The sequence below is a fragment of the Solanum stenotomum genome, chromosome 2 (genome assembly GCF_019186545.1).
Source record: "Solanum stenotomum isolate F172 chromosome 2, ASM1918654v1, whole genome shotgun sequence".
Lineage (NCBI taxonomy): Eukaryota > Viridiplantae > Streptophyta > Magnoliopsida > Solanales > Solanaceae > Solanum > Solanum stenotomum.
Window position 1 is genome coordinate 4,799,061 of NC_064283.1, and position 24,137 is coordinate 4,823,197.

The window sequence follows — 24,137 nt, forward strand, 5'->3', positions numbered from 1 at the left end:
TCATGTCTGAGAATCTGGTTCACCTGATAGAGTACAGATAAGACAACAAATAGTGAACCATGTTCACTTTATCAATCATCAAAACTACTTTATATGTTCTGCTTCTTCCCAACAGGGTCCATTCGGAGATGATGCTCCTCGGAGAACTTTTTCCATACTAGGATTTTTCAAATTTGAAATGAGAAGTTCCACCGCTACACCATAATACATGTTAGTCTCTAGCTCTGCTTATATTTCGTTTATTCATTGGTTATATTTTATATTTTCATTTATTAAGTCATTTGCTTGAACTGTCATCAAATTGGTTTAAGCTTAATCATATTCATATAGAGTGAGTACTAACTAAAACTATATGTATAATAATGTTAATAAACGAAAAAAATAAATACTATGTATACTTCATAATCGAATTGAGCTATTAAGATTCTCGTCGTAAAAATAAATCAGAATAGAAAACAATTAGTACTAGTTTGTTATATTTACTGAATTCCCTCCAGCTCTGTTTTTCAATGTGTTAAATCCCCTGTTTTGAAAAGAATAAAAAAAAAAGAATCCCCTGTTTTTAGAGCTCAAAAACTCCAGTCCACATTTCAAGATTTAGCCGCCATTTTTCCGTCCTCTTTGATTTTCTGTTTTTACAGTTCATCTTTGCTCTATATAAACACAAAATCGCCAAGAAATAACTGATCAAACAACTCAAAATCAAAAGAAAAATGGCAGAAGATTGGGGTGATATTTTCAGAAATCTTCAAATGAGCGCATATCAACAACCTACTTCCAGACGTGTTCAACGATTCGCCGCTAAACAATTTTTTGCAGAAGAAAAAATTGATATTGGAGAAGATAATGAAGATTACGTCGAAAACATGCTTAAAGAAGAAGAGAAAATTGCCATTGCTGGACTCAATAACCGACTTCCATTAAGAACAGCCAGCCTTCCATGGCTTCTTGAAGTTCGCGATATTGCAATCCACCACATTGTTCACGTAATGAATCGAAAATCGAAAACCCCATTTCATTATTATTATTATTTTCATTTGTTTTTTTGAAAATATGCAGTTAGGAGGACGTTGTGGAGTCAGAAAAATCACAGTTTACGCAGCTATGATTTATGTTGATAGGTTTCTTTCATTAGCGCCAAAAGTAAGTATTCCATTGGTTAGTACTCCTTCTGTTTCAATTTGTTTCGTCTAACTTTACCTTTTTTTTTTCGTAGAAACCAATAATATTGCCGATTGCGAAGTTACTTGCATTTGCATGTTTATATTTGGCTTTTGAGGAACATGAAGATCAAAGAGGATTATCAGCATCTGTGAACAGTAGGAATTATAGAGAAAGCATAATGAATTTAAAGTCCAGTGTTGTTACACAATTTGGAGGGATAGTGACTTTTGTTACTCCAATTCAGTTCATCAAATATTTCTTGTCAAAATTCTGCAAACATCTTTCAAGAAAAGAGTATGCCAGAATCAAGACTGTTGAAGTCATCATGAGTATACTTGGAGGTAACGAGTCATAATTCAATCCGTCAAATTAATATTTGAATTTTGGGTACACTATAGTTCAAGTCAACAAATGAGTGGTGAACTATAATTACTTTAATAAACAATTTGTTTATTGAAGCAGATGTGAGATTAATGAGTCTGAAAGCATTTATAGTAGGAGCAGCAGCAACATTATTGGCATCAAACTCAAATATATTGACACATGAACTAATAGAGAATGAGATTAATGCCTTGCCTCAAAAATGGCTTATTCCAATTGTGAGTATTATTATATCCTTTTCAATTATTCACTTACATGTTGAAATTATATAAGTCATAATATATTAAATGTTGTAATTATTTATATATTAATATGTGTTGGAAATTGATTGTGCAGGATGAGGTGTGCTCTTGCTATGATTGTTTGCTAGAGACCAACAGGCACAAACTTGACATAAGTTGATATTTTAGACTGTGATTAGCTGTTTTATGTAATAATTTGGACACATGCAGAAATATTAGGAACTATTTACTATTTTAGACCTTTTCTATTGATCTTTCATGGACTATAATGAGAATTCTTCTAAAAGTTTTTTCATCAAACCTCTTCCTATTTACTGATAATTCATGTTCATCAATTTTGATTATTGTATTATTTGTTGTTATTATTATTGTATGTTGTGCTCTCTAATTTACATTATTTTCTTATTGTTATTGCTCTTATATTTGTATTTTATTTCTAAAACAGTTTGAAAATGTTTTATTTAAGTTGAGGGTCTATTGAAAATAGTTTTTCTATCTCTATGAAATAAGAATTGGACTGAATACATTTTACCCTTTTCAAACTCTACTATGAGATAATATTGGATATGTTATTATTGTTATTGTTATATTAAACTAATTTATGTGCATATCGAAGTAACTTTATTCACCAAGTATTATAATTTATTCACCAATCAAAAATAAATTAATTTTTTTTAGAAATATTTGTATATGATCTAAATAAATATAATTAAAAATGAGGGATACAGTGAAGTTAAGGTGTGTTAGATGATAAAAATGAATTTTGGTGGGATTCGAGCTAAATAATTGGAGGTGGAAAATGCCTATCATCTGAGCAACTCTCTCACATCAACAAAAACTTATTTGAAAGTCAACTCAATAGAACTCTTGCATGGATACAATGAATTTCACGTGCGCAAAATATTTTACAAAAAAAGGGTTCAAATTTATCAATCTAATTATGGTTACAATTTAAAAATTACTCTCCGCTATACTTCAAATAGAGTTGTCTCATAGTTAATAGCAGTGGCGAAGCTAGAAATTTGCGAAGGATGCACAAATTTTCTTGTTAGTTATGTTAAAAGTGTGAAAAAATAATACAAACTCATAATAACTAATATTTAACCTCTTTACACTTCATAATTTTGGGCAAAGGGTGTGCATTGGACCAGGGGCGGCTCAAAGCCGTTGGTGGCCTAAGGCTAAAATCAAATTAGAGGCCTTAAAAAAATTTAAAAAATTATAAATTTAAAATATAAACTATCAATAAAACAAGTAAATTCTTAAACTTTGAATAAGAGAGATAGAAAAAATAGAAGATAGGAAGAGAGGAGGATAGAATATAAAAAATAAAATTAAAAAAAGAATAAGGTAAAAAAAAAAATACACAACTTTTTATTGAAAAGGTAAAAAGTAATTGTCATAACTATCACTTCATTAATGTCGTTTGCATTTATTGTCTTAGTTCTAAATTTATTTATTTTTTTAGTTTAATCCTACCTAATTAACTAAAAAATAGGGCCCCCTAAAATTGGGGGCCTAAGGCCAATGACTTTTTTTTAACCCTTATCAGCCGCCCCTGCATTGGACCACCCTTCACCTAAGGTGGCTTCGCCTATGATTAAGGGTGATGACAGGATTAGAAATTCTAACTAGTGAATCCTAGAAGTGCTATGCAAAATTTGCCACTTAGAAGTCGTTTAGTAGTCGGAGAAGAAATAAATTATTCATGTATTAATTAATTTTAGTATAACTTATAAAAACATTTGATAGGTTGACATAAATAAGTTATTCATGTGCATAAACTAATATGACGTTTGGTTAACAATTTAAAAGCCCTCATATAACTAATATATGCATTATCCGTTTGTTATATCTACAAAATTCCCTCTAAAACTCTGTTTTTCAATGCGTTACATCCCCTGTTTTTAGAGCTCAAAAGCTTCTCTCCCTGTTTCAAGATTTAGCCACCCATTTTTCTGTCTTCTTTAATTCTTCTCAAAAATGGCACAAAATTGGGGTGATATTTTGAGAAGTGTTCAAGGATTCGCCGCTAAGCAAATTTTGGCAGAAGAAAAAACTGATATTGGAGAAGATAATGAAGATTACGTCGAAAATATGTTTAGAACAGAAGAAACAATTGCAAATGCTGGGCTCACGAACCAACTTTCTTCAAGAACAACCCAACATCCATGGCTTCTTGAAGTTCGTCATACTGCAATTCACCACATTGTTCATGTAATTAATCGAAAATCGAAAACCCCATTTCGATTTTATTTTTTTCATTTTTTAAAATTTCTATATATGTGCAGACAGGAGGACCTTTTGGAGTCAAAAAAGTCACAGTTTATACAGCAGTGGTTTATGTTGATAGGTTTCTTTCATCAATGCCAATACAAGTAAGTAATACTCCGTCTGTTTCAATTTGTTCGTCTCATTTCACCTTTTTTTAAAAAAAATTTATTCTTTGTATGTAGAATGAAAGATTCGATGTAGCAAAGTTACTGGGAGTCGCATGCTTATATTTGGCTGTTGAGCAATTGGAAGAAAATGAAGATCAGCCATATTTATCAGATTATGAGAGTTCTACGAAATGTAGTGGAAGAATCATAACGAAGATGAGAAACTGTGTTGTTAAACAATTTAGAAGGATTGTCACTTTTGTTACTCCTATTCAGTTCATCAGATATTTCTTGTCAAGATTCTGCAGAGATCTTTCAAGAACAATGTACGCCAAATCCATAACTGTTGAACTCATCATGAGTACACTTGGAGGTACGTCATCAATAAACGAGTCATAATTCAATCCGTCAAATGAATATGTATTGCTTAAATGGTGTTGAAAGAAATGAATATTAGACGTAACTATGAGTAACGCGTTTAAATTTGGGCAAATTATATAACAAAGAACTTGTTTATTGAAGCAGATGTGAGGTTAATGAGTCTGAGAGCATTTGTAGTAGGAGCAGCAGCAACATTATTAGCATCAAATTCAAATATATTGACACATGAACTGATAAGGGATGAAATTAATGCATTGCCTCAAAATTGGCTTATTCCACTTGTAAGTATTATTATATCCTTTTCAATAATTCACTTTTTTTTTTTTTTATGTAAATGTCTTTCTGGATATTAATATGTGTTGGAAATTGATTGTGCAGGATGAGGTGTGTTCTTGCTATAATCGTTTGCTAGAGACCAACAGGCACAAACTTCAGATAAATTTGAACTGATTTTCACTACCAATTCTGGAAGCAAAGTAAAGGCATGAGGACCAAATTTATAGATATTTTTTCTCAAGAAATATTGTTAGTGTGAATGATATAGACTGTAAGTAGATGATTTCTGTAATATTTTAGACACAAGCAGAAATATTGTTACTCATTCTTCCATAGGCACGTGGTCAGAATCTTAAACTGCTTCTACTGCTTGAGAGCTTACACTTTCATGTTCTATTTCACTACTTTTACGATAAGATGTGTGACCAAGAATATTTTAGTCTTGCAAAGTGGTATTCGTCATAAAGTAATTAGTTTTAATAGCAAAAACTATTTAAATTTACCTTAAATAATATTGACACTAATAAATTTTGGCGTCTTGACGAACTGTTTGATCTTCAAGAAAAGACCTAACATTTAGGGTGTGTGGGTATGAGAAAATATTTTTAGATTTTCATATTTGTTTGATCAAGATATTTAAAAAACATTTTATATGGAAAATTAAGTTGTTTAAAATGAGAAAATGACTTTCCTAATAACAAAATAAAATAAAAGTTTCACAAATGACATTTCATATTGATTATAATATCCTCTTCATCTACCTTGTCAGCCTATCCTCACTACTAATGCTACTGCCTATTATAGTATTTATTTAAATTATAAATAGATACTATTCAAATAATATTTTTTATTTACATGCCATTTTCTTAGAAAATATTTTTCCCACACCATTAGAAATTAAAGCTTAAATGATGTAACAACTTTTTTGATGCATCACTTAATCATAAAAGTAAAAGTAATTGTATGTCACATCATATCTAATAATTCATCCTCGTGTACTTCACTTTGACCATACTCCAAAAAGTAGACTATCCTTTCACACCCTATCTTTCTTACACAAAGTGACAAACCCCCTCCACCCTACCCCTCTCCAATCAGGAGGGGATGCAGATTGATGATATTGAATTCATCTGAATCTATTATTTTTAATTTTGATTGTTATGTAAATGTTATTATATCGTATTGTTTAAATTTATTTTTAGATAATAATAAAAAGATTCATTTTAGATAATGATTGATTTGATGTGATTGCGTCGTTATCTTAATAAATTCTTTTCATTTTGTCTTTACTTATTTTATTTTAATTTCCTACCTGGTGTTCGGTACCCGCATTAGAATTCGACTAAATTCGAATTTGCATCGAAAAATCGCTCATCGGGTGGTGGTAAAGCATTCATTGACCATCTTTACTTATTATTTGATAATCTTATTTTATCATTCTCTATATTTTCATAGTAATTCTACCCCGTAATAGACTTATGGAGAAACATAGACAGGGAAACAATATACTCCCTCTGTCCCAATTTATGTGGCAGTTTTTTGAATTTTGAGATTCAAACAAGTCTATTTTGACCGTAAATTTTTCATACATTTTTTAAATATTTTGAATTGTCAATTATTGTGACTTATAGTACTTTTTACATTGTTTATAAATATATAAATTTCATTTCAAAAAATTTAAAGATTCCATGTGTAATTGTCTGTCAAATTTAAATTGTTTGATTCTCGAAAAATGAAAAATATCACATAAATTGAGACAAAGAGAATAATACAATACATTATGGAACAATATGTAAATGAGAATAAATCTTAGTTTGTCTCTCCCCAACTACCCCATACACACACACACACCCAACCATTTTCTTTGTGTTCTCTTGTCAAAACTCAGTCATCAAGTTTGACTCAAAACCAACTCATCAATTTCACTCATGCCACCACATTCCTGCATTTCCCAGTTTTTTCTGTTATTTTTCAGTTATTAGTATTATATAAGGGAGAAGAATCAAAGAAAGAGAAACAAGCAAAAAAGAAACTGAAAAGATGGAACAACTTCCGGTTTTCCGCATACTTCCAATTCGGGATGATGAAGATGATGAAGAAATGCTACAAGAAAATGGTGGCGATTATGATGGCAATGATGNAATTGTCGATCAAATTTAAATTGTTTGACTTTCGAAAAATGAAAAATATCACATAAATTATTGAGACTGAGAAAGTAATACTATACATTATGAAATAATATGCAAACGAGAATAAATCTTAGTTTGTCTCTCCCCAACCACCCCATACACACACACACACACCCACCCACGCATATCCTTTGTGTTCTCTTGTCAAAGCTCAGTCAACAAGTTTGACTCAAAACCAACTCATCAATTTCACTCATGCTACCACCTACCTGCATTTCCCAGTTTTTTCTGTTATTTTTCAGTTATTAGTATTATATAAGGGAGAAGAATCAAAGAAAGAGAAACAAACATAAAAAAAGAAACTAAAAAGATGGAACAACTTCCGGTTTTCCGCATTCTTCCAATTCGGGATGATGAAAATGATGAAGAAATGCAACAAGAAAATGGTGGCGATTATGATGGCGATGATGATAACGACGATGACCCTGATGGTGATGACGTGAATTACATACGGATATTAATTGGCCGAGAACTCGCCACCGATCGACTTAACGATCAACAAGTTGAAGGACTTGTCAATGACAATTGGAATCAACAAATTCGAACTCGTGCAATCCGTTACATTCGTAGAGTAAGTAATCAAGAACCCAATTTCTTCATTTTCGTAAATTTACAGAGCATGTCAAAAAAGACCAACTCTGATCATCCTCCCCGAACCCTACTTGTGGAATTACGCTGAATCTGTTGTTGTTGTTGTGAAAAAAGAACTGATCTTTTTTTTTTCATTTTCGATAGGCAGAGTTAGTAATCAAGAACCCAATTTCTTCATTTTCATAAATTTACAGAGCATGTCAAAAAACATTAACTCTGATCATCCTCATTCCTCCCCGAACCCCACTTGTGTGATTACGATTACGCTGAATCTGTCGTTGTTGTGAAAAAAAAGACTGATTTTGTTGTTGCGAAAAAATGACTGATCTTTCTTTCAATTTCAATACAGACAGGGCGAATATTTCAATTTAGCAGACGAACACTTTACAGATCGGTGATATATCTGGACAGATTTCTTGCCTATCGAGTAATAGCTGTAAGAAAATATTTGATTCCTCTGAAAATGGTATTATATTTTCATTCGATTGAGTTATTTTCTGAATTTTTTTTGTTGAATTTGTAGAATGGGCAGCTCTGGGCAGTGAGATTAATAGCAGTGGCTTGTTTATCATTGTCTGCAAAAATGAATGACAATATCGATGATGTGCCACCACTATCAGACTATCCAGTAGGAGCTTACAACATTAGTGTGAATGCCATACAGAGAATGGAGATTTTGGTTCTTGTTGATTTCAACTGGAATATGAATTGTGTGACTCCTTTTGATTTCAGAATTTTTTTCGTATCGAGATTCTGCAGAGATGTTACAAGATTAGACATAACTAGAATAACAACTGCTCGAATCATCATGAGTGCTTTAAGAGGTAATTAGTAAAGTACTAGTAATTGATTTCCCCTGTTTTCTGATCATTTGTTAATAAGGAGTAATTAATTGTTGTTAAATTTGTTTAAGCAGATTTGAGGTTAATGAATCATAGACCATCTGTAATAGCAGCAGCTGCAACATTAGTAGCAGTAAACAGAGATTTCACCATACAAGAATTGGTGATTGAGATAAATGCTTTGCCTATAAATGGATTTCTTCAAATTGTAAGTTTTTTTTATGATTGAGATAAATGCTTAGCCTATTTCTATAGTCTAATGGAGTTTTTTGTGTTAATTCAGGCTGATGTGAGTTACTGCTACAATAGAATGCTAGGGCTGAACATTTGAGGATGATGACAAACAATCCCAGCAGAAGAAACATTAGTGAGATTGTAATTAGCTTCTTTTTTTTTGTTAGATAAACAAATAGGGGATTCATTGATTGTTGAACTGATTCATTGTTAGTACTAGTAATATTTTAGTACATGTATGGTTCTTCTCTCTATCTCTCTGTTCATAATACCTCAAGAGAACTTGAAGGTCGTTTGGTAGCTGGTCAGGAGAAATACTATACGTGTATTATAAAACACATTATTATGATGGTTATTATTAGTTGTATTGTATTGTTTGTTTAGACTTTAGATCAGGGGCGGCTCTTGCTTAATAAATTTAAGGCATATGCCTTATTGGGGCCTCAAATTTAATCAAGAAAAAATTATGTGTTAACTTTTTTAATAAAAAATTAATTATTTTTGGTTAAAAAGTATAATTTTAAGCAAATATAATATTTTATTATTTTTAACACCATTCAAATAGAAAGAAATTAAGAAAACATTATTTTGTATGTTTACATTCTCTTCGCTAGCACTCATATTATTTATCTTTTTAAAATTCTTTTGCACTTTCTTTTTTAAATTTTTTTATAAGCTAGAGTAATACACTGTTAAAATTATAAATTAATAGTCGAAAAATATTAAACAAAATGACTTACAATTTTTCTTTTGTTTGTGTCTTCTTAAATTTTCAAGTATTACATAAACATGTTAAAGTAGGGTTATACCAAGTTAGCAATTTCTTGTATTAGATTTTATGGTTCTAACTCTTATCTTTATGTAAAGTTTGTCAACTTATTACTTATAGAATTATGTTAACAATTTATATAATGATTGCTTCAGTAAAAGAATGTTTTTCAATGTTGAATTGATAAAATATTACCTAAAATTAATAATTAAAAACGATATTCGAAAAAATCATTTAAAAAAAAGATATCAAGTAATAATTTGCACTTAAAAAGTTAAAAAAATAAACAACTATATTTGAAGTTTATAGATTTTAGGCCTCAATTAAAATTTCGCTTTAGGCCTCAAATTACGTTGAGCCGCCCCTGCTTTAGATACGATGCTTATTTTGATTGTTAATTAAGTTTAATTGTATCGTATCATTTAAATTCATTATTAGATAACGAAGAAAAGATCCATTTTAGGTAATGATCGATTTGGTATGATCGAGTTGTTACCTTAATATTTTCTTCTCAATCTGTCTTTACTTATTATTTTTTTTGGGTTTTCCACCCAGTGTCCGATACCCACATTTGAGCCCGACTAAATTCGGATTCGCGTCGTAGAGTTCCACATTGGATGATAAAGTTCTCCCTAACCATCTTTACTTATTATTTGATAATTTTATTTTATAATTTACCCAACATTTTCATAATAGCTCTACCCCATTATCTACTTATCTTGTACGTTTATCATTCAAATTATGTATATGTGACATTATGTAACGACGAGAATGATACAATCTATCCGAACAATTTATTCATTAAAACAATAAAATATAATACAATACGATACAACACAATACAATACTACTCATGACACCACCTTCCGGCACTTCCCAGTTTTTTCCTGTTATTTTTCAGTTATTAGTATTATATAAACGGTTATTCACACAAGTATTAANACAAAATGACTTACAAGTTTTCTTTTGTTTATTTCTTCTTAAATTTTCAAGTATTACATAAACATGTTAAAGTAGGATTATACCAAGTTAGCAATTTCTTGTATTAGATTTTATAGTTCTAACTCTTATCTTTATGTAAAGTTTGTCAACTTATTACTTATAGAATTATGTTAACAATTTATATAATGATTGCCTCAGTAAAAGAATGTTTTTCAATGTTGAATTGATAAAACATTACCTAAAATTAATAATTAAAAACAATATTCAAAAAAATCATTTTAAAAAAAGATATCAAGTAATAATTTGCACTTAAAAAGTTAAAAAACAAACAACTATATTTGAAGTATATAGATTTTAGGTCTCAATTAAAATTTCGCTTTAGGCCTCAAATTACGTTGAGTCGCCCCTGCTTTAGATACGATGCTTATTTTGACTATTAATTAAGTTTAATTGTATCGTATCGTTTAAATTCATTATTAAATAACGAAGAAAAGATCAATTTTAGGTAATGATCGATTTGGTGTGATCGTGTTGTTACCTTAATATTTTCTTCTCAATCTGTCTTTACTTTTTTTTTTTGAGTTTCCCACCCAGTGTCCGATATCCACATTTGAGCCCGACTAAATTCAGATTCGTGTCATACAGTTCCACACATTGGATGATAAAGTGCTCCCTAACCATCTTTACTTATTATTTGATAATTTTATTTTATAATTTACCCAACATTTTCATAATAGCTCTACCCCATTATCTACTTATCTTGTACGTTTATCATTCAAATTATGTATATGTGACATTATGTAACGACGAGAATGATACAATCTATCCGAACAATTTATTCATTAAAACAATAAAATATAATACAATACGATACAACACAATACAATACTACTCATGACACCACCTTCCGGCACTTCCCAGTTTTTTCCTGTTATTTTTCAGTTATTAGTATTATATAAACGGTTATTCACACAAGTATTAATATGACACGAATTTGTACAAAATTAAAAGGGACAGCAATCAAAGAAGAAAAAAAAGCTAAAAAGATGGAAAGTCCGGTTCTCTACTGTTCTGAACATCTGACTAAAGAAGATGATGAAGAAATGCAACAAGAAAATGGCGGCGATGGTGATGACGACGACCACAACAACAATGATGATGACGATGATGACGACGACGTTGATGACCCTGATGATAATGATGACCATGATGATAATGACATGAATTACATACGGATATTGATCAGCCGAGAAATCACCGACGTTCGACTTAATGATCAAGAAGTTGAAGTACTTGTCAATGACAATTGGAATCAAGAAATTCGAGCTCATGCAATCCGTTACATTCACAGAGTAAGTAATCAAGAACTCAATTCACTTCATTTTCATAAAATTAACAGAGCATGTAAAAAAACACCAACTCTGGTCATTCTCCCCGAACCCCACTTGTGTGATTACACTGAATTTGTTGTTGTTATGAAAAAAAGACTGATCTTTTTTTCAATTTTGATACAGACAGCGCCACAATTTCGATTGAGAAGACGAACAATTTACAGAGCAGTGATGTATGTTGACAGATTTCTTTCCCATCGAATAATAGATGTAAGAAAAAATTCGATTATTATATTTTCATTTGATTCGGTTATTTTCTGATTATTTTCTTTTTGTTGTTGAATTTGTAGAATGGACAGTTCTGGGCAGTGAGGTTATTAGCAGTGACTTGTTTATCATTATCTGCAAAAATGAATGAAAACATTGATGATGTGCCACCATTATCAGACTATCCAGTAGGAGCTTACAACATTAATGTGAATGCCATAAGGAGAATGGAGATTTTGGTTCTTATTGAATTCAATTGGGATATGAATTGTGTTACTCCTTTTGATTTTAGAAATTTTTTCATATCAAGATTCTGCAGAGATGTTACAAGAATAGACATAACTAGAATGAATACTATTGTAATCATCATGAGTGTTTTAAGAGGTAATTTGTAGTACTAATTAATATACCCTGTTTTCTGATCATTTGTTAATAAGGAGTAATTAATTGTTGTTAAATTTGTTTAAGCAGATTTGAGGATAACGAATCATAGGCCATCTGTAATAGCAGCTGCTGCAACATTATTAGCAGTACACGGAAATGTCACCATACAAGAATTGGTGATTGAGATAAATGCTTTGCCTATAAATGGATTTCTTCAAATTGTAAGTCTTTTATGATTTTTTTTTTTTGTATTTTTAAATTCTTTTTTTTTTTTTAATTGTAGCTCTATAGTGTAATGGAATTAATTTCTGTGTTAAATCAGGATGATGTAAGTGACTGCTACAGAAGATTGCAAGAACTGGACATTTGAGGATGATAATTGACAAACAACCCCAGCAATAGAAACATTAGTGTTGATGAATTTTTGGGCAAGAATTTTCTTAGTATTTCATGAGATTGTAATATTCACTGATTGTTGGTATATGTTGAACTGATTCATTGTTAGTACATGTGTGGTTCTTCTCTCTATCTCTCTGTTGATAATAATACCTTAAAAGAACTTCTTAAAGGTCGTTTGGTAGCTGGTCAGGAGAAATACTATACGTGTATTATAAACAAAGTCTGCATTACAATGCATACATAACTCGTTTCAGAATCAAACAAGCTCTTACGTAGTTGGCCATATGGTGCTTGCTAGTTGCTATAGTCACCACTCAGACTTCAGACAGAGATGTAGATTGGAGGAACCACTGTTAAATAAAATCGCTATGATAATGAGAAGGATGTAACGTAACTGCAAGAGAACACAAAGATTATACCTTCATGTAAGTTTTTTTATGATTGAGATTAAATGTTTTGCCTATTTCTATAGTCTAATGGAGTTTTTGTGTTGATTCAGGCTGATGTGAGTTACTGCTACAATAGAATGCTAGAGCTGAACAATTGAGGATGATGACAAACAATCCCAGCAGAAGAAACTTTAGTGAGATTGTAATTAGCTTATTTTTGTTAGATAAGCAAATAGGTTGATTCATTGATTGTTGGTATATGTTGAACTGATTCATTGTTAGTACTAGTGGACATGTGTGCTTCTACTCTCTGTGTTCATAATACATCAAGAGAACTTGAAGGTCGTTTGGTAGCTAGTTAGGAGAAATACTATATGTGTATTATAAAAGATATCTGATAAATAAAACCCTCTTTCTTTTGTTGTAGAAGCAGCATAAACAAAATCTACATTACAATTCATGCATAACTCATTTCAGAATCAAACAAGCTCTTACATAGTTGTCCATATGATGCTTGCTAGTTGATATAGTCACCATTCAGACTTAAGACGGAGATGTAGATAGGAGGAACCACTGTTAATTGAAATCGTTGCGATAATGACAGTAACTTGACTGAAAGATCTAGTAATGGCTGAAATGAGTTAATAGAGAGCAAACAAAAAGAGAATGGAATATGATTGTTCCCAAAATATTGATATGATGATGCAATGAAACAAAACCCAACCAGCATCATACCATATCAAGGTGTAATTACAACCATGGCATGTTCAGAAATACTTCACAAGTCATTGATCAAGAATTTCAGTTTCCCTTAAAGTGTACTTAAGGAGAACCAAGCAGTTCAGTATCTTCAGATCGGTCTTCCAAACATTATAAGAAGCTGTTGGAAATTGACCAAATTGACCAACTCTTGCTGCGCATTTATGTCAAGATCTCCAACCTTCAAGACTGAGCTTTGACACTTATGATTGATCGCTGCAAACATTTGAGTCGATGCCCTTGAGTGAAGTTCAAGCCAGTTGTAACTTTTACTAGTTTCCTCCAAGTTGAGTTCAGCTTGATCCTACTGGGATCATCTTGATGGCAGCAGCAATCGGCATCCCCAGGAATCCGATTGCAACACTTGTAAACCACTGGTGGAATGTAAGGGGAGAAGTGCTTGCAAAGGTACCGAGGAATTCAACAATAATGATTTGGAAAAGAGCTGTAGAGCTGAGGACGGTAACAAAAACATAGTTGTCCAATATACCTTTGAAGACATTTATCTTTTCCATATCTCTAGAGCTAATCTCATTGAAAACCTGCAAGAGAACACAAAGATTACACTTAGGTATTACTAGTGGATTTGGTGAAGTCCTATAAATAGCAGAAGTTTGACCTGGCATTTTCAACGTCCTCGGTTGATTTAAATGTGGCAGTGACATGTTTTTTTTTCCATTGTGGAAACAAAATGACAATACTGAGAAAGCTTCATGTAAACTTGCAGTAATCTATCTGTGTTTTTAACTCATTTTACATATATCAAATAACAGCAACAAGATGTGAATCAACTAAAAAAATCATAAAATATGCTTTAATGCATTAGGAAGAGTGAAAGATTATATGTTGAAAAGCCAAACTGGTAAATTACCTGACAGAACACAAAAGAGTTGAAAATGACTGTGTTCAAAATCAAGTCAGCATCTGATCCATCAAGATGAAAGAGAGCTTTGCCAGTAGTTTGAAGATACCATATGACTACAAATTGGTAAAAAGATTGTCCCAAAATGTTCCTCCACATAACATTGCTAATGAAGTTCCCCTTCCTTCCTACAGGCGTTCGCTTCATCAAGTCATCATTAGGAGGTTCAGTAGCTAGTGCAAGAGCTCCCAGTGTGTCCATGATCATGTTGACCCATAGAAGCTGAACAGCAGTAAGTGGAGCACTCCCTGAAAATGTAGAGAAGAACATCTCAAAATTACAACTTCTGGGGAAAATGTGTTCAAAGTAGTAAAAAGTAATTCTTAGGTCAAGATACGCTACCTGTCAAACAGGCTGAAGAAAAGTTGACAATCAAGGCAACCACATTTACGGTCAGCTGAAATTGAACAAACTTTTGAATATTCACATAAACTGAGCGTCCCCATTTGGCCACAGTCACAATTGTTGAGAAATTATCATCTAAAATTATAACGTCCGCACTCTCTTTAGCTACCTGGAACCAAAAACCAGACAACATGATGAATCCAGGAAAACAAATAAACATCAAGTAACCATATAAAATCTTTGTGTCCTACTACACAAAGCAAGGTGACAAAAAAATCACTTTCACTTCAAAGTCCAAATTGTGAATGGAATACTAGTTATGGGCACTACTAATCTTAGAGAGGAAAACGGGAGGTTCAAACAAGTTGATGAATGAAAATTTTCCAGCTTCTCTAAGTGCTGATGGATAGCAGCTCTTTAGTTTTATTAAGCCAGAAATAGTAGAAGGAATCAGTAGGATCCTAAAACAACGAATTCATTGTTTGACAGTACAACTGCCAAAACACATTACAAAATTTTCCTTACCAAAAAAATAATTTAGTTTAGAAGTTTATATAGTTAAAAAGAAGAAAAACTAATACACATCAGGAGAGTAGTCATTCAGGGAAGACCCACTAACAGCACTTGCGAGGCTATACATATTCATCATCAATAATTAACAAAATAATAATCATATCTGTACTCATTACCGTTCTGTATAACTGAATCAATAGAGTATAATTTACAATCTTTGACCAGGAATGCAAAGATCAAATGAAATGCCTAAATAGAACAGAGAAAATCCTTAATAGGAGATTAAGTGCAAGTGAAGCTAAGTTGCTTATGGCATTACAGAAGGAAGATATAAAACGAGAGAAGTCATTAGCCCTTGGCAGAAAAAGAAAGTGGAGACATGATGAAACTTCTTATTTTGTTGTAGAGTAAATTATTTGTGAAGGAACATAATGTTGTTGAAGAAAAAGGTCATGATCTCCATATAACTAAAGAGAGGAAATCCATAAGCATGCAGCAGAAAAAAAGAAAGTAGAGCCATGTCAAAACTTCTTAATTTTTGTAAAGTAAATTCTTTGTGAAGGAACAACAGGTGGTGAACAGAAAATGATCACAATTGCTTCACTGTAGAAGAAAAATTTCAGGATCTTCCTAGGTCCAAAATACACACAACTAATCTCCTTAATAAAAGTGGGAGGCAAATCATATAAAGAAACTTCCTCCAAAAAATTTACAGTCCGTATTTGGGAGAACAGGCCAGGATTAGCAATGACAAACAATTTTTTTACTTTCCCAGTTTAATCATCTACTTTGACTAGCACACATGTTTAAGTGGAGTTATGTAGATGCAAGTCAATATTTTCTGTCAAACATTTTAATGTCACACTCGACATGGTTAACCAATCAGTCATTTTACAAGAAGTTTCTTCTAACGTAAAGATGCTACATCAAATTTTTGCACGGAAACAGCCGTAGTTTTTATGGGAAATACTTCACTTAAATTAATCAAGGGAAAGTGCAATTCTAAATGGAGTGGAATATAACAAATTATGCTAGCTCTTCTACAGAAAATCATAAAGAACTCATCCTCTTTTATACACAATTATCCTTTCAAGGAAAAAAAATGGTTTAAGTATCTGCTATTTACTAGTTAGTAGGAAACATTGCTTTCACAGTCTTCCTTCTGATGTTTTATTCAATTAACATGCACTGGATACCAGTACTTTTCACATTGGATAATTTGCAGCTGAAATAGAGGGCGGTGCTCTCAAGGTTGCAATTGCTTGAAAAATCAACAAGTTCCCATTGTCAAACCACACTTGAGAAGATAATTTATACTACAACAGTAACTAAATATCACCTCAGTTCCAGCAATGCCCATAGCAAGACCTATATCTGCTTCATGAAGGGCAGGAGCATCATTAGTGCCGTCTCCAGTCACTGCAACAACTTCTTGAAAGGTCGTACGTAAATGTTTCACTAGCGTATGTTTATCCATTGGAGAAGAACGTGCCATCACCTAAGCAAATATATGAAGAAGATATTAATCTCTCTGGTACCCAATCAGCACAGCAAACAAACAAATGAGATGAGATAATCCAGCAAGGAAAGTAGGACAATCCACACAAACGACCTCAAGATTAAGATAATCAGCTCTCTGTTCATGAACAACGACAACAACAACTGAACCTTTGTCCCAAACAAGTTTGGGTTGACTAAATGAATCCTCACTAGCCATGTTTCTCCATCTAACCTCATCTCAGGCCAACATTATATGAAATAATAATAGGGATAAAAATAAATATTAAAGTAAAAAATACTAGAAGTTCATCACTTTTTGTGCGTGAACGTAAAACAAAATATCTTTATTTGACAGGTGAAATGAAAATGCAATCCAAGATCAACAACTCAAAAATCCGGAAAGAACATATGCATACAACATATCATCACCTTCTGTGCATGAACAAAAAAACAAAATATCTTTATTCGATAGGTGAAGTGAAAATGCAATCCAAGTTCAACAACTTGAAAATGCAATCCCGGAAAGAACATATGCATATAGCAAAGTGAAATAATTATTTCTGAAGGCACCTGTAACTTTGGAATTATTTCTTGCAGCTCGGCCTCACTCTTCATGCTAAATACTGGACCTTCAATCGCAATACCATCATCAGTCAGAATTCCACATTCTCTAGCAATAGCCTTAGCAGTATTTATGTTGTCTCCAGTGACCATTCTCACAGTGATTCCAGCTGATCTACAAATTGCGACGGACTCCTTAACACCAGGACGAACGGGATCTTTAATGCCTACAATTCCTACGCAGGTATATCCCTCAAAGGGGATAGGAGTTTCAGCAGGGTACTCATCACTGATGTCCTTGTAGGCAAGGCACAAAGTTCGAAGAGCTTCATTAGCAAATAGGTCAATCGTATCATTCAGATGGTTAATTGAAGCTTCATCTAGGGGAACAACCTCACCGCTAGAGTTTAGGAAACTGTCACATGAAGCCAAAATTATTTCAGATGCTCCTTTACAGTGTGCACGGAGACCTTTTCCAGGAAGTTCTATAACTACACCCATTCTCTTCTTCGTTGAATTGAATGGCTCAACCTTTACAAGTCTAGATGATTGACGCTCTTCCTGGAAATTCCCTCCAAGCAAAAGACCGAACTCCAAAAGAGCAGTTTCAGTCGGTGTTCCCAGAATTTCAATTTTTCCATCTTCATTTTTTACTATTTCTCCCCCAGTATTATTGAATATAGACTGGATTAGTATTTTCAATGCAGAATTAGAAACTTCAGAGCAGATATTAGAACCATCCTTAGAGCTTTCAGTTTCTATGATTTTACCGCAAATGCATGCTTTTACAACTGTCATATGATTAGTTGTTAATGTCCCAGTCTTGTCACTACAGATTGTAGTTGCAGAACCCATTGTCTCACAAGCAGCCAAATGGCGCACAAGTGCCTTATCACTCATCATCTTCTTCATAGCAAATGCCAGACTCAATGTCACAGCCAAAGGAAGCCCCTCAGGAACAGCAACCACAACAATTGTAACTGCAATGGCAAAGTATTCCAGCATTTCTTGGGCATCATCCATAGACCAGCTCCATTGGGACCCTTCCCCTAGTTTGCGGCTATATAAGCCTTGCACCAACACAGCAAATGTGATGACAGCAAAAAACAGACCTATTTTACCAATAATAGTTGCCACTCCATTCAGTTTAACCTGCAATGGGGTCTCATCATCTCCTCCTTCACTAAGAGTAGCCATCAGTTTACCCCACTGGGTTCTCATCCCAACAGTAGTGATAAGCATTTTACACGAGCCATCACGAACTTTGGTTCCAGAGAGGAGAAAAGGATTTTCAGCAGTTACATTAATGGGTTCACTCTCCCCTGTTAAACTAGATTCATCTATCAACAAAGAAAAACCAGAGAGGAAGAGTCCATCAGCTGGTACCTGATCCCCAATAGCAAGATGAACAATATCACCAGGAAGTAAATCATATATTGATATTTTTTGCCTGTAGCCATTTCTAGTGACCTGAACTGTAATCTTTTTCTTCTCTTTATCTAAATCCTTAAACTGTAAAGACTGTCTATAGTCGCTTGTAGCAGTAACAAATACAACCAGCAGGATACTTGCAACAATACCAAGTCCATCATGTGCACCCTTTGGCCATCCTTCAGTCATTATGCCAACAACCAACGATACAAAAGCACAAACACCAAGTATCATGAGGGTTGTATCTTGAAGAGCTTCCCATACAAAAATCCAGAAGCTCCTTGGTGGGCTCTCAATAAACTTATTGATCCCATATATTTCTTTTCGTCGGCTAAGCAAATCAGCAGAAGTACAAATACCATCGGTGGTTGATGTTGATAGCTTTTCTGCAATACCCTCAACCGCACCATGAACTTTCAGCTTCCTCAAATTGTGGCCCTCGACTATTGATCCCAACTCATCACCACATATTTGAAACCCGGCATCTTTCACTTCCTCCGGGACAGTGTAACTTACTCCTGAATATATTCAGTTGAACATCTGTTAAAGATGAAAATTTAAATACTGGAAGCTGGTCATTGAAATACACAATCACGTACCTTGAATAAAGCTAAGTGCAGCTTGTGAAACCAGAACAGCAACTCTTAGTTTCTCCTACATTAGTGAAAATGCAGATTATACCCATTTTCAGAAATAAGAACAGAGAAACAAGCTCTTTGGAGTCAAAAAGTGCAGTAGACTTCTTTCCTTATTTTAGAGAAAACAATTACTTGAGCACAACAGAGTAACACTACTTGAAATGCTAGAAATTTACACCCATGAGATAACCAACTTCAATGCTTCAGTATAAACTTAACGAGTTGACAATTGCAGAAAAAACGTGATCCTAACTTGTTAAGGAGAATTAGGAAGGACGTATGCAGACAAGAAACTAGAACCAGCACATTCTTCGAGAGACATTAAAGGAACTTCTACTCCAAACTACGTTTTTATTTTTAGGATTTTACTCGACATTAAAGCTCCTATTTAGCTAAATACTTCCTCGTTCACTCAACTAGTAGTCTTTCTCATATAGTTTTCAAATATCTAAATTTTAATTTTAGGTATTGAATTGACCTGATTTAATTTCACTTAGTCAAATTGTATCGAAACATGACAAGTAAAAGTAAATTGAATGAATATATACTACTTTGAACTATGAATCATCTATATTCATTTTGCTCTATTTTACTGCTTCAATAGAAACACTGAAACAAAGTATCAGTATGAAAAAACAAAGTATCAGTATGAAAAAATAGCATTCCTCTGCAGATCCTAGAAGTTACACAAGGCAGGGAGAGAAAATCTCCGTCCCGGCAAAATATCTCAATCTAATAAACTTTTTTGCCAGGGCGAAATTGTAAACCAAGGCATGAGACGAAAAAGTCAACTAAAGTAACTAATAATTGCACAAATATTCCTACTTGTGATGCAAACGAAGAATAAGATTGTAAACCTGATTGGATCGCTGGATGGCCCGAGCTTCAAAGCGTTTGGATAGGTTCGCTGTGAATCTGAACCTACGTTTCGGATTTTTAACCAGCCAACACAGCTTCCTCCATCTCTGAAGTGCTTCCTCCGATGAATTCTTCGGTTTCACTTCTCCATAATTCTCCTTAATGTAATCCTCCATAACTCTTAAACTTCTCAAAATACAGATGATTTTTTCGAAATCCTAAGTTAATCTCATTTACAGATCGAGAAAATCGTTAATCTAATAACACTTAGATCAAAAAAAATCAGTTAGCTTTTTCGTTGTTTATATATTCCGTAGTACCTAATACGGCATTACAACTTTAGAAAAAGCAGTTGATGATAGTGACTATTTTTCGCTTTAATTGACTAGAAAACGTACTGTTCAAGTCAAATAGAAGTTTCTTTTGAAGAAAAAACAAAGAGAACAAATTGATAATGTAGAGAGAAGAGATAGTACAGCAGATCTGTGTTACGGAGGTGCTCCGCCGTGTGCTCCGCCACGATCAGCTGGTGGAATGGGCGGTTTCCGAAATTGTTGGTGTAGTGTAATGGAGGAGTGGAAAGTGGACGAGTGATAACAGTAAAATGGCGCTAGATTCTATGCGTTTCAGGTCTATAGTTTTATTGCTCCGAAATTATTTAGAAGCGTGTCACTATAGTCTACGTATTTTTTCGTTTCAATTTATTTGATAATTTAATATTGCTATAAATTAAGTAAAAATGACATAAATAGTCTCTTAACTATAAGAGTAGCTTTAAAATAGTCCCTTAACTATATATTTAACGAATTTAGTCTTTTAATTATTTAAAAAATTATCAGTTTTAGTCTCTTAACTATACACTTATCGATTTTAGTCTCTTAACTATAAATTTACCAATTTTAGTTATTTAAATGTTCAAAAACTTATCAGGTTTGGTCTTTGTCCATTTTTTTAATAAAAATCAGCTTAGGTTTATATTAACCAAAATCTTCGTGAAATTAAATCTTTAACCCATTTTTTAAATTGTTTATCTATCCCCATCCTTTTATCTTCAAACTAATCTTCTGAAAAGAACAATAACGTCAACGATTCAAAATAAAATTAACGAGGAAAGAAGATATAAGTCCTAATTGTATTCAATGGAGAATAAAATTAAGCATATAATTGTTATTAATGACTTGAATATGCTAATCAGTGCGGATTTTATTTAATTTACTCAAATTTCTTTATGTAAAATAAAATGATAAAATTGATCTATTTAAAAAAATATAAAAAAAAATGTAAACCATTTTATAAATTTCAATTTCTGAAAAATTAAACAAATTTCGTTCAATGAAGTTGATGGAGTACAAACTTTGGATTTAACAGGTAATAATGTTTTTCTTTTTATAATAAAGTTTAGCATATTCAAGTCATTAGTAGCAATAATATGCTTCATTTTATCCTTTGTTGAATAAAATTAGGACTTATATTTTCTTTCCTAGTGAATTTTATTTTAAATCGTTAAGGTTAAGGTTCTTCGCATAAAGTTAATTTAAAGAAAAAGTAGTGGAGAAAGAAACATCAGAAAAAGTTGCTAAATGATTTAATTTCTCCAGGCATGAATTTCGTCAATATAAACATAAGCTATTTGTATTTAAAAAATGGACAAAGACCAAATCTGATAAATTTTTGAATATTTAAAAGACTAAAATTGGTAAGTTTATAGTTAAGGAACTAAAATCAATAAGTGTATAGTTAAGGGACCAAAGTGGATAAGTTTTTGAATAGGTAAAGGACTAAATCTGTCAAGTGTATAATTAAGGGACCATTTTAGACATACTACTATAGTTAAGGGACTATTTATGTCATTTTCTCTATAAATTAATTTGGATAGAAATAAATTAAAATAAAATATGTATTTTTGTAAAAAAAAAAAACATATCACATGAATTGTGATAAAAAAAAAAAAAAGTCATTGTTTCGATAATTTTAATATGTAAGTTATAGCTTGGATTTTAGTAAATTAAAAACATGCCAAAGCTATTAAAACAGAATTTATAATTAGAAAATATGAATTAACACAATATTATAAATTTGTATAAAGTTGCCCTTGAAAAAAATGCTTAAAAAGGAAGTAGAATAATTGTAACTTTTTATGAGTTATGTTATTATTAATCTCAATATCAACGATAGAATTTGATTGAAAAAGATAAGTAATGATGAATCGAATTTTCCTTTTTGTTGTTAATTACAACAATATGTCATAACTCTTATGAGCAAGTCATGTATTAACAAAAAAAAGTAAATAAAAATTAGCAAGTCATGATAATATGATAATGAAAATAAATAGGTATGTTCTTAATGCTAATTTCAAATCATTTTTATGACTGATAAATATCTATTTCAAACCATCTTACACTTATATTGCTTGCCTATCACAGTGAAACAAATGATATTCTTTCTCCGTTCACATTTGATTAGTGAGATATTCGGATATCAATCATTTACGAGTGAATATTATATCAGTATGATATTGTATAGTTACCTATAAAAATAAATATTTTTTATATTTATGGACTAAAATATATAGATGTTGCACAAAGTAAAAAAAAAAAGAAGAGAATTTTAAACAATCTTTCTTTGACAAATTTAAAATATGCATTACATAAATTGAAACAAAGAGATCACGAATATATTTATTTGATTAACGATACAAGTGGACACAAGCATACAGAGAACAAAAACGTAACGACATTGACACGATAAGACGTGTATTAATTGTCAGAGTCCCACAATAACTTATGTATAATTGTCATTATCACTATATGCTTCCAAATTAATGATATAATTGTTTATTTTAAGATATTTCGATTGCGCTTGCCTATAATTAAATCATAGTAGGTAATTTTGTAACGTATTTTATGATTTTATTTTTTGTTATAAATACATCGTATTGAAATTGTTGTTTTATTTTTATAGTAGATCTAATTGGATGTCCATCGAAAATCTATCAAAAAATTATAAATATAGAAATCAAATTTGCGTATATTTTATCTTGAATTATTGATACGGTGTTGTTATTGTAGATCTGATTGGATGCTAGTTAAAAAAAACAAAAAAAATAATTATTGGATACTTGATTTTTCTAAGTTAAATACATTGCCTTAGCACGTGATGACAGAGTGGACGACATTTACGTTGGCCGCCCATAAGTTTCTTGTTTCTTTGTGTTTTTAAAATATTAATTTTGATTATGTTCAAGGAAAAATGGAAAAATCAAATCATATTTAACTGGATCAATGAATCGTCTATTTATAAACTCAGTTTATTTTGATATTCTTAAATTTAATCCCACTCGCTTATTTGAGATCCTATGAAAATATTATGTTTATGAAAACATAACAAGATTGAAGTTTTAAAATAGAGTAAAAGGAACATACTTGAATGATTATCATCAACAATTATT

At 31.9% G+C, this 24,137-nt stretch overlaps 4 protein-coding genes across 5 annotated transcripts; 3 read left to right on the forward strand and 1 right to left on the reverse strand.

Annotated features, from left to right (window-relative positions):
- Positions 1-713: 713 nt before the first annotated feature.
- On the forward strand, positions 714-1,947 carry LOC125856888 (uncharacterized). The gene is made up of 5 exons (XM_049536541.1): positions 714-986; positions 1,060-1,143; positions 1,217-1,505; positions 1,627-1,763; positions 1,882-1,947. Exons 1-5 carry the CDS (start codon positions 714-716, stop codon positions 1,945-1,947), a joined length of 849 nt encoding a protein of 282 aa, XP_049392498.1.
- A 1,823-nt stretch (positions 1,948-3,770) lies between these two features.
- On the forward strand, positions 3,771-4,999 carry LOC125854728 (cyclin-D2-2-like). Its single transcript, XM_049534310.1, has 5 exons — positions 3,771-4,004; positions 4,079-4,165; positions 4,244-4,541; positions 4,694-4,830; positions 4,928-4,999. Exons 1-5 carry the CDS (start codon positions 3,771-3,773, stop codon positions 4,997-4,999), a joined length of 828 nt encoding a protein of 275 aa, XP_049390267.1.
- A 2,303-nt stretch (positions 5,000-7,302) lies between these two features.
- On the forward strand, positions 7,303-13,352 carry LOC125856333 (cyclin-D5-3-like). Of its 2 annotated transcripts, none has more exons than XM_049535850.1 (5): positions 7,303-7,585; positions 7,955-8,041; positions 8,129-8,429; positions 8,522-8,655; positions 13,273-13,352. In XM_049535850.1, the coding sequence occupies exons 1-5, from the start codon at positions 7,325-7,327 to the stop codon at positions 13,318-13,320; spliced, it is 831 nt and encodes a 276-aa protein (XP_049391807.1). In that variant the 5' UTR covers positions 7,303-7,324; the 3' UTR covers positions 13,321-13,352. The 2 variants fall into 2 exon arrangements, with proteins under 2 accessions (XP_049391807.1, XP_049391806.1); XM_049535849.1 differs by lacking the exon at positions 13,273-13,352 and adding an exon at positions 8,731-8,817.
- Positions 13,353-13,807: 455 nt separating this feature from the next.
- On the reverse strand, positions 13,808-21,286 carry LOC125854259 (calcium-transporting ATPase 1). Its single transcript, XM_049533755.1, has 7 exons — positions 20,689-21,286; positions 19,793-19,847; positions 17,772-19,711; positions 17,041-17,199; positions 15,186-15,357; positions 14,793-15,091; positions 13,808-14,463 (listed from the first exon to the last, which is right to left on the reverse strand). The coding sequence occupies exons 1-7, from the start codon at positions 20,863-20,865 to the stop codon at positions 14,215-14,217; spliced, it is 3,051 nt and encodes a 1,016-aa protein (XP_049389712.1). The 5' UTR covers positions 20,866-21,286; the 3' UTR covers positions 13,808-14,214.
- Positions 21,287-24,137: the final 2,851 nt, after the last annotated feature.